We start from the raw sequence: 11,606 nt of genomic DNA, 5'->3' as shown, positions 1-11,606 counted from the left end.
GTATCCTGTCTGACTTGTTCCTATGTTTGCTATAACTCTTGTTCTCTTCTGTTCCTGTTTAGCGCTAATATTTGTTTGGTTACTTTGTTGCATCTGTTGTAAAACATTGAAAAAACTAATAGAAAATATATATGTATAAAAAAAGAAACAGCTCACAATCACCTCCTCAACTGGGGATGGGAAAAAAATGTTGGCCTTTTCTGTGGTGCCCATGTCCCATCAATGAATAATACAATAATTGAATTAATTGCTGAAATTTTTAATGTCTAAAATAAGAATTTACACAATAAATATTCAAAGAAATTACATATTTCAGATTAACATATTTACCTATTGATTTGTGATTAGTTTTTGAATGCCTTATTACTTTTTAGCCTTAGCTGAACAAAAATGTACCAGGTCAACTAGATAACCCTGCCCCCCCAGGCAGTTGGAGGATTACCAAAAATATGTCTTCAGAGAGTGTTATTTTCCCAGTATACATCTGCTGCTTTCTGAATTGAAGCTGAAATATGTTTGCACTCCTTCTGTGAGGATTTGAGTTTCTCTCAATATTTCAAAAGGCGTTGAAACAAACTGGTGATACAACACGCAGATCGTTATTTTGGGCATGTCGCAGGATAACATTATCATTCACTGCTCTTTTTATTATAATCCACTCACAGATACTTCTTTTAAAAAAATATTTTTATTCTCCTTTTTCACATTTGCTCCCAAACTTATACCCACCAACAATAACCAATACTCAGGAACAAATGCAATGTTAATCCCCATATCAATAACAACAATCCCATCCTCCCACCAAACCCACAAACATTAGCCCGCATGTTAACATAAACAAATAAAAAGGAATCAGGAATCACCCACAGTCAACATTAACATATACAGTCCCCCTCCCCTCAACTCTCTCAACCCTCACCCTCTAATGCTCGATGTAATCCAATTCTCGAAAGTGCATAATGAATAACGCCCATGAATTGTAGATCCCTCCATCCTTCCCCTCAGTTCAAATTTGACCTTCTCAAGAGTCAAGAATTCCAGCAGGTCCACCTGCCAAGCCAGGACACAGGGTGGAGAGGTTGATCTCCACCCCAACAGGATCCGCCTTTGGGCGATCAAAGAGGCGAAGGCTACAACATCTGCCTCCGCACCCGTTTCCAACCCCGGCTGGTCCGACACCCCGAATATGGCCTCCCGAGGGCCCGGGACCAGTTTTACATGCATCACTTTACAGATTCCCCTAAAAACCTCCTTCCAGTAATCCTCCAGCTTTGAACAGGACCAAGACATATGAACGTGGTTTGCGCCGCCCCCCCCCCCCCCCCCCCGCAACGTTCACACACACCTTCTACCCCCTCAAAGAGCCGGTTCATCCTCGCCCTTGTATCAGCCCCAACGTCGCACACGAGGTGGAGGCGTCACCCTCCGGAGCACCTCCCATCAGAACCCCTCCTCCATACTCTCTCCCAACTCTTCCTCCCACTTTGTCTTGATCCCTTCCAGCGGTGCCTTCTCCTCTTCCAAAATAGCCCCGTAAACCGCCGACACTACCCCCTTCTCCAGTCCCCCTGTCCCCCCTCCTGAAGCAATGTGGAGGCTGGCTCCACCGGGAAGCTCTGTATCTCCTTTCTGGCAAAGTTTCAAACCTGCATGGATCTAAATATTTCCCCCTGTTCCAGCCCATACTTCACTCCCAGCTCCTGCAATCCTGCAAACTGACCCACAAGAAACAAATCTTTTAGTGTCCTAATTCCTTTCTCCTCCCAGCTCCGAAAATTTCCATCCCAGTTCCCTGGCTCAAATCTATGGTTCCCCTGAATCGTCATTTCCCTTGATCCTGCCCCCAACCCGAAGTGCTGGCGAAACTGCCTCCAAATTCTCAACGAAGCTATTACTACTGGATTCCCTGAGTATTTCCCCGGGGCTGTTGGGAGCGGCGCTGTCGCGAGCACCTTCAATCCCGACCCCCTACACAAAACTCTCCTCCATTCTGATCCACTGGGAGTCAACCCCTCTGACACAGCTCCGTACCTTCTCCACATTCGCCGCCCCACTCACAGATACTTAAAAAAAAAATTTTAGAGTACCTCATTAATTTTTTCCAATTAAGGGGCAATTTGGCATGGCCAATCCACCTACCCTGCATATCTTTGGGTTATGGGGGCGAAACCCATGCAAATACGGGGAGAATGTGCAAACTCCACACGGACAGTGACCCAGAGCCGGGATCGAACCTGGGGCTTTGGCGCTGTGAGGCAGCAGGGCAAACCCACAGCGCCATCGTGCTGCCCCCGCCCCCCCATTCACAGATACTTCATCACTGTGATTAACACATAAGAAAAAATTATTTATTGAGAAAGCAATTTTTTTGCAATTGAAAGACTGAAGGACACTTCAGTTTGTTGTTTCAAGTGATTTTGACCCATTGGAAAATTGGCAAATGTCTCTGTATTGACTGTTAAATTTGTCATTCAGTATATTCCTCTTCATTTTAATTTAAAATTTAGTTTAAAATTCATTCTCTCAAGGGAAATTTCTTGGGGTTATAAATCTTTAAAAAAATATCTGGACCACGTGGAAACTGCATCACACATTAAAGAAGTTGCAAAATGGAAACAGGCAATTTGGCAAAAAAAGTCCAGGTTGGCATTTATTCTCCAGCTAAGCAACCCCATCCTGTTCCCACATCCCCCAAAGTCTTTTTCTTGATCCACTATTTCGATTTAACCTTCAAAGTCCATATAGTTTCTGCCTTTATCAAAGTTTTCAAAAGAGAATTGGGTAAATATCTGGAAAATCAAATTGCAGAGCCCTGGGGAAAAGGCAGGTGAGTGGGAATAAGTGAGCTGCTCTTGTAGAGACCAGAATGATGAGCTGAATGGTCTCATTCTGCACTGTAATTATTCTATGATTCTATTGCTGGGAGTGATATCCACAGCCTTTGGGGAATTTTCTGTAGTCAGCTTCTGTCAACTCTGTCTCATTCTTTCAATTCCAAATACTTTTATCACATTGCCCTGTAATCTCCATTTGTTCTGGGAAGAAAGTTATTTTACATGGTTGTAATTCTTCAGACCAACAACATCTTAGAGTGAATCTGTGTTGCACAGTAAAAAGTCTCAATATGCTACAATACCACACATCCATACCCTAATTGAGGCCGTAAAATTTTATTTGAAATGAAAATCGCTTATTGTCACAAGTAGGTTTCAAATGAAGTTACTGTGAAAAGTTACTTAGGTTCATCATTATCTTATAGATTTCATCTTAGATACCACTCTATTCCTCTTGTACAAACTCTTTTAAGCATGTGTGATTAGTTTTGAAAATTGAGTCCCAGGAACGATTCTGTGACTCTATCTACACCTCCCGCTGCCTGGGGAAAGAGGACAGCATAATCAGACACCTCCCACAGCATACTCACTCTTCCAACTTCTTCCATCGGGCACAAGATTCAAAAGTCTGAGAACACGCACAGATTCAAAAACAGCTTCTTAAAAAAAATGTTTTAGAGTACCCAATTCATTTTTTTCCAATTAAGGGGCAATTTAGCATGACCAAACCACCTAGCCTGCACATCTTTGGGTTGTGGGGGCGAAAGCCACGCAAACATGGGGAGAATGTGCAAACTCCACACGGACAGTGACCCAGAGCCGGGATCGAACTTGGGACCTCGGCACCGTGAGGCATCAGGGCTAACAAAAACAGCTTCTTCCCCGCTGTTACCAGACTCCCAAACGACCCCGTTATGGACTGACCCGATTAATACTACGCTCCTGTATGCTTCACCCGATGCCGTGTCTATGTATTTACATTGTGTACCTTGTGTTGCCCTATTATATACATTCTTTTTATTTTCATGTGCTAAATGATCTGTTGGAGCGGCTCGCAGAAAAACACTTTTCACTGTACCTCAGTACACGTGACTATAAACGAACCCAAATCCAATATGTTGAAAGTCAGCATGCAATTGTTGTTCAAACTACTGGTTGTTTATTTATGTTCAACAATTTAAAAAAATGAGCAACATAAAACAGAAAATGTTGCAAATACTTCGCAGCTCAGTCAAGATCTGCAGATGACTTGACTATTTCTTGTGTGGACCTTTATTCGGAACTGAAGGGTCTGTTCTGGAAATATTAATCAATCTTGTCTTTTCACAGATTCTGCCCCCTCGGATTCCAACGTTTTTGTTTCCTAAATTGCTGAGTCGACTTGTAGGTGTGCCGCCCGAGCTGCAAACTTCCCGCAGTGTCTTTGTAGCCTAGCTAGCCGACATGGCAATGTTGTCGGGGGCCCTGCAACAGTTGTGCCTGCTGCGTTTCAAGACACCCGTTTTGATTTTCGTTTCCTCGACTTGCAAAGTTCGACTTCGCCCCGAAACTGACGCCGCCGGTGGCTGCGGGATTGAGCCGGGCTGGTGTGAACCGGACAGTTTGCTCTGGCTCGAGCTGTCGTCGTTACCCCGCCACACCCCCCCCCATCGCTGCCCAAGCAACGGGAGCCACGGGGGGTAACGACTGCAAGCAGGTAGTCTGCGCGGCGCACATCACAAAAGTACGCTACTTCCTAACCACCCCCTCTCCTCCTCCGGGAATGGGTGCAGCTCTGAACTCTTTCCAACGCTCTTGTGGGAGTGCAGAAGTGAGAGTGTGCTGACGAGTTGTGTGTGTGAACCTCGCCGCCCTGATTTGCAGTGACCGTTGCAGCCGGCTGCCCGCCTCCGACTCTTTCCCTCGCGCCAGCCCGCTGCACCCGCTGTCCGTGGCCACCCAATCAGGGTCAGGCCTGTCGGCGCACGCGCACTGCGCCGTCTGAGAGGGGGTGGGTGGGTGTCAAACATGGCTGAGCTTTTCCAGGGAGGAAAATGTTGAGATTCCCTCTGCCTCGAGTCCCGAAATTGGTGAAGAAATGGCGAGGCTGGCAGATTACTTCGTGGTTGTCGGTTACGATCCCGAAAAGACGGGTGAGTGCGCCTTTTTAAAGGGGGACGACAACGCTTGTGAGGGACGTCGCGTTAGGCATGTGTGTGTCCATCTCGCCTCGGTTGGCGAGAGAGTTCTTTTTAGGCCGTGATTGCCTGCAGAGCAGCTGAGCGGTTCCAGTGGGAAGAGGGTGGAAACAACTTCTTTGTTATTAAATTATAAGCTGGTGATCGTGACAAATGTAAGCGGCCCTGACCGTTTCAGTGCATTGCTTCTGGTGCATTTTTGCGTGCAGTTGATTTAATTAATTGAACCTTCCAAAATAGGGAAATAAACAAATCTGTTGTCTTGTTCTGAGTGACTAATTATTGACGTAAAGAGTGACTTTGGAGAGACAGGCGCATGTTTGTTTTTGTAAATACGTCAGAGCCTTGAGTTACTCTTATTTTTCCTTAATATTACTGGAGAACGTTGCCTGTAAAATTTTATTGGGTTTCGTAATGCGGGCAGTATAACAATATAATTCAGTTCTACAAAATAAGTTAATGGCAGAGGAAGAAGGTACGCCATAAAAACAAGTCCTAAAGTTTGTGATTTATGTTATCCAACAAGAAACACGACTGGAACCTCTAGGATTTCCCTCCTCCCAAATTGTACCATACTGCTGTGTCAGCAGTCTTTTACTGACATCTAATGATTACACAGCCAGCTGTTGGAATTCCACACTGACACAGCAATCCTCTGTGAACAGAGCAACCTGTTAAATACAGGATAGATCAATCTCTGTTTAATTTATTTACTTATTGTCACAAAGCTTTTACTCAATCCCTTAGGATGATGTATCGTAAATTCTTTAAAAATATTCTGTGCATGAAGATAATGCTTTCAATCTTAAATTTAATTCGAAATATTACAATTTAACAGATACTCTTTGAAAACATAATTCATACTCTTTGAAAACATAATTCACAAAAGATTAATTTCATTGATTAGAAGCAGAGATGTTGGCAATGCCTGTGTTGTCAGTATCTGAAAGAGAAAGATAGGTTAACTCTTAAGCTGGGACACTTCAACAGCACTCAAGAATTGTTTCAGATTACAGGGAATCATTATTTATTTTTTATCTCTAAATGTTGCCAGAAATTGTGTACTGAAACAAACATAAGTTAAATTGTTAGCTTTATTTTCTATGGAAATCCAGCAGACACTTGTTAAGCAAAATCATTAATTTCTCTTATAAATTTTCAAATATTTTGTTGGCTTTCATATTAAAATGCTTTACAGTATTTTGAAAAAGTTTTTTAAAAAATTGAATGGGAACACAGTTTTACCCTTTAAGTTTAATTTGAATATGTTTCTTGTGTGTTTCAACCAGACAGTAAAAATGGCTGCAAAAAACTATTCAACTTGGTTCGGTGGATTTCTATCCCAATGCTGTTGAACAGATTCTAAGCTTTTTTTGACATGTCGTAGACTATGGAACGTTGAACACATAGCTCATACATATGGGATAAAAAATGGATCAAAAATTAATTTTCTTAATTTTTGGGTGGGAGAATTTGGGAATTTAATTCCCCGACCTATTTGCAATCCATAACTGTTTTTTGGAAAACATCTAACTTGGAGAAATGATGTGCAGGGATGGGAAGGTGAAGTGATCTATATTTGAAACTTGCAATATGAAAGTCCAATTTATTTATTTGTTGTGTTTTCTGCTCATTCACAGCCTAGTTCTTTTTATGATCTTTGAAATATTCCTGATTGTCATTTAGAAAATCTCAAAAAAAACATTTTGGTGGATGTGTTCTTTTTGTCTTTGGAAAAAGAAGCATTGTCCTAGTTCCAGGCACAATATATTACATTCTTTATAACCAGGAAAACATATATCCTGATGCAAGCCAGGACCTTTTAAAGGAAATATTACAAGGCAACTGCAGTATTTATTTCCATTCTCAACATCTGAAGACTTGAGATGAATGCATTTTTGTTAAGCAAGGGAAACAAATGATAGGGAGCAAAGAAGTAATAGAATCATGAAACATATTCAAGGAGAATGGAATGGTCCACTTATTGAATTCCTTTTATATGATGAACATGTACAGAATTGGTACTTTGAAATTGCTAACATCCAGATAAACCCACACAATTCACTTCTCAAACTGTTTTATCATTAAAACCACACAGCATCATTTGGAAATTGTTATGAACGATGCAGTGGTTAGCACTGTTGCTTCACAATACCAGGGACCTGGGTTTGATTTGCAGCTTGGGTCACTGTCTGTGTGGAGTCTGCACATTCTCCCCATGTCTGTGTGGATTTCCTCCGGACACTCTGGTTTCCTCCCACAAAAGACCCGAAAGATCTGCTTGTTAGGTGAATTGCGTATTCTGATTTCTCCCGAATTCAATGTACACGAACAGGTGTCGTAACATGGAGATTATCACAGTAACTTCATTGCAGTGTTAATGTAAGCCTACTTGCGACACTAATAAAGATTTTTATTATCAACTGGTATCAGCTATTTTGAAAAAAAGTTGTATCATAGTTATTAACAAGTAACTGGACATCCATCTTTATTCTTGGAAGATGATGGTCCATTTCGTGCCTAACTAATTTAGTGGAATTTTTTGAGGACATTACCAGTGCGGTAGATAACGGGGAGCCAATGGATGTGGTATATTTGGATTTCCAGAAAGCCTTTGACAAGGTGTCACACAAAAGGTTGCTGCATAAGATAAAGATGCATGGCATTAAGGGGAAAGTAGTAGCATGGATAGAGGATTGGTTAATTAATAGAAAGCAAAGAGTGGGGATTAATGGGTGTTTCTCTGGTTGGCAATCAGTAGGTAGTGGTGTCCCGCAGGGATCAGTGTTGGGCCCACAACTGTTCACAATTTACATAGATTATTTGGAGTTGGGGACCAAGGGCAATGTATCCAAGTTTGCAGACCGACACTAAGATAAGTGGTAAAGCAAAACGTGCAGAGGATATTGGAAGTCTGCAGAGGAATTTGGATCGGCTAAGTGAATGGACTAGTGTCTGGCAGATGGAATACAATGTTGACAAATGTGAGGTTATCCATTTTGGTAGGAATAACAGCAAAAGGGATTATTATTTAAATGATAATATATTAAAACATGCTGCTGTGCAGAGAGACCTGGATGTGCTAGTGCATGAGTCGCAAAAAGTTGGTTTACAGGTGCAACAGGTGATTAAGAAGGCAAATGGAACACAGGGGTGCGATGGGAGCCTCGGTGTGGTCCCCGATCAGAGATAACCATCGGTTTGTCCCAGGAAGGATGGACGGGGGGTTTCAGAGCTGGCATCGGGCAGGGATTAGAAGAATGGGGGACCTGTTCATTGATGGGACGTTTGAGAGCCTAGGGGCGCTGGAGGAGAAGTTTGGGTTACTCCTGGGAAACGTGTTCAAGTACATGCAAGTGAGGGCGTTTGTGAGGCGGCAGGTGAGGGAATTTCCGCTGATCCCGCGGGGCACAAGGGATTCAAGACAGGGTGATTTCGGGCCTATGGGTCGGAGAGGGCAAAGTGTCGTCAATATACCAGGAGATGAAAGAAGAGGGGGGAGGCTTTGGTAGAGGAGCTGAAGGGTAAATGGGAGGAGGAGCTGGGGGAGGAGATTGAAGAGGGTCTGTGGGCTGATGTCCTGAGTAGGGTTAATTCTTCTGTCTCGTGTGCCAGGCTTAGCCTGGGACAGTTTAAGGTTATTCACAGAGCGCATATGACGGGGACGAGGCTGAGTAGGTTCTTTGGGGTGGAGGACAGATGTGGGAGGTGCTCAGGAAGCCCGGCGAACCATGCCCATATGTTCTGGTCGTGTCTGGCACTGGATGGGTTCTGGAGGGGTGTTGTGAGAACTATATCTAAGGTGGTGAAAGTCCAGGTCAAGCCAAGTTGGGGGCTAGCACTATCTGGAGTGGCGGATGAGCCAGGAGTGCAGGAGGCGAAAGAGGCCGGCATTCTGGCCTTTGCTTCCCTAGTAGCCCGGCGAAGGATCTTGTTAATGTGGAAAGATGCGAAGCCCCCCAGTGTGGAAGCCTGGATAAATGACATGGCAGGGTTTATCAAGTTGGAGAGGATAAAGTTTGCCTTGAGAGGGTCTGTGCAGGGGTTCTCCAGGTGGTGGCAACCGTTCCTAGACTATCTCGCGGAGCGTTAGATGCAGTTCGGTCAGCAGCAGCAACCCAGGGAGGGGGGGGAGAAGGGTGGACAGGGAAGGGGGGTCTTCTTGGGGGCACTTGAGCAAGAAAATACATAAATGAGCAAGAAAATACATAATTGTTCAGGAAAGTTGATATGTGAGGGAGGAATCCAATGTACAAAGTTCTGTATTATGTTGATTTGATATGTTTATGTCTTGCTATGCAACTTTTCTTTTCTTTTTGTTACGGGGGGGGGGGGTGTTTGTATGGTTGATAATTTTGTTGAAAAATTCTTAATAAACATATTTAAAAAAAAAAAGAAGGCAAATGGAATTTTGTCCTTCATTGCTAGAGGGATGGAGTTTAAGACTAGGGAGGTTATGCTGCAATTGTATAAGGTGTTAGTGAGGCCACACCTGGAGTATTGTGTTCAGTTTTGGTCTCCTTACTTGAGAAAGGATGTACTGGCACTGGAGGGTGTGCAGAGGAGATTCACTAGGTTAATCCCAGAACTGAAGGGGTTGGATTACGAGGAGAGGTTGAGTAGACTGGGACTACTCGTTGGAATTTAGAAGGATGAGGGGGGATCTTATAGAAACATATAAAATTATGAAGGGACTAGATAGGATAGACGCGGGCAGGTTGTTTCCACTGGCGGGTGAAAGCAGAACTAGGGGGCATAGCCTCAAAATAAGGGGAAGTAGATTTAGGACTGAGTTTAGGAGGAACTTCTTCACCCAAAGGGTTGTGAATCTATGGAATTCCTTGCCCAGTGAAGCAGTAGAGGCTCCTTCATTAAATGTTTTTAAGATAAAGATAAATAGTTTTTTGAAGAATAAAGGGATTAAGGGTTATGGTGTTCGGGCCGGAAAGTGGAGCTGAGTCCACAAAAGATCAGCCATGATCTCATTGAATGGTGGAGCAGGCTCGAGAGGCCAGATGGCCTACTCCTGCTCTTAGTTCTTATGTTCTTATTTATTATCCATTCCTAGTGGCCACATGAGTATTCTACACCTGAATGGCTTACAAGGTCAGCACACAGGTCATTTAAAATTAGCTGTGCAAAGTGGATGACAGTTACCTATAGACAATAAAGGTTCTCTTCCCTGAGGGACATTAGTGAATAGTTGGAATTTATACAACAACTTGAAAACTTTTCTGGTTATTTATTGCGTAAACTCACAACTTAACATTTATTGAATTCAATTTTGTACTTTATTGTAGTCAGATTTGAACTGTCAACCTCTGGGTTGCAAGCCACATACTGCCGTGTTACAAATGCCAGCTCTATACACTCTTAGAATTTTACTTCAGTTGATTTCAGGAATAAATATGAAAAAGTAGGTCAATTGTTATTGTAATTCATCTATTATTTCATGGTCGGAAACAGATGGTGAGGAGTTTTGTGTCATACTCGTTTTAATTCCAATTTTGGGATGTATTTTAATATTTGGGAGATTTAGAAGAGTTTGTACAAACACCACAGTGCAAAATAAAAGTAACAATGCATATAATAGATATTGTAGGTACTTTGTCATCATTCAACACCTATTATGTTCTGAACTTCTGGAAGTTGGTGGTACCCTGGTTTATGTTTTCCTTACACAGATGTATTTACTGGCCTCCATACTGATTTTGTGGATCAAAAGCAAGAAGTTATCTTTTTTTCATTCATGGGATGTGAACATCGCTGGAAAGCCAGCATTTATTGTCCACCCCTAATTTCCCTTGAAAGGACCACCCTAGTTACAGTAGTCAGTGTTTGTAGTAAACTAAATCAAACAAAATGTTTAATTTATGATCTTATATAAATATTGGATTTTTGCACAAGCTACAAAAAATTCAGTTTATAATTGTGCAGTGATTTTCTGAAAAATCTATTCGATACCAACCTTGGGTGACTGTCTGTGTGGAGTGTGTGCGTTCTCCACGTGTCTGCATGGGCTACATCCGTGTGCTCTGGTTTCCTCCCACAGCCCAAATATGTGCAGGTTAGGTGGATTGACCAGGCTAAATTGCCCCTTGGTGTCCAAATGTTAGATGGGGATAGGGCAGGGTAGTGGGCCCAGGTGGGGTGCTCTTTTGGAGGGTCGTGCAGACCTGATGGGCCGAATGGCCTCCTGCACTATAGGGATTCTGTGATTTATAAAAAGGGTACAGTACAATACTGAAGTGCTGCTATCCTAATACTTTGGGTTAAATCATCAAAAGGGGAAATAGCCTATGGTCATCTCGGACTGCGGCAACTTTATTTTGGTCTGCATGCACTCACATTCATGCAAACTGATCAGATCTATGTACAGAAGCCATAAAACCTGATGTTGCTCATTGTGGAACAGCAAGTCCGTGACTGATTGTTTTTTTTATATTTGCTCACCATTCATGTTTTCTCGCTGCATTCCAAACCTGCTTGCTTCTGCACTCCTGATATGGTGGGGTGGAGAACTCCTCTGATGTCACTGATAATTGACGTTTCAAAGGGAAATTAATTGTATTTGGTTGTGAAATTTTTGGATTTT

General features: G+C 42.7%; 1 protein-coding gene across 2 annotated transcripts in view; it reads left to right on the top strand.

The window, feature by feature from the left end:
• The first annotated feature begins 4,795 nt into the window (after positions 1-4,795).
• sbf2 (SET binding factor 2) overlaps positions 4,796-11,606 on the top strand; it is an 857,151-nt gene continuing 850,340 nt past the window's right edge. For both annotated transcript variants that reach the window (XM_072466526.1, XM_072466525.1), the window contains exon 1: positions 4,796-4,966. In XM_072466526.1, the coding sequence (XP_072322627.1) occupies positions 4,912-4,966 (55 nt within the window). In that variant the 5' untranslated portion in view covers positions 4,796-4,911. The remainder of the gene's footprint in view (positions 4,967-11,606) is intronic.

Source organism: Scyliorhinus torazame, chromosome 10, assembly GCF_047496885.1.
Source record: "Scyliorhinus torazame isolate Kashiwa2021f chromosome 10, sScyTor2.1, whole genome shotgun sequence".
In the NCBI taxonomy this organism is placed as follows: Eukaryota; Metazoa; Chordata; class Chondrichthyes; order Carcharhiniformes; family Scyliorhinidae; genus Scyliorhinus; species Scyliorhinus torazame.
This window is presented reverse-complemented; position numbering and strand designations above follow the sequence as displayed.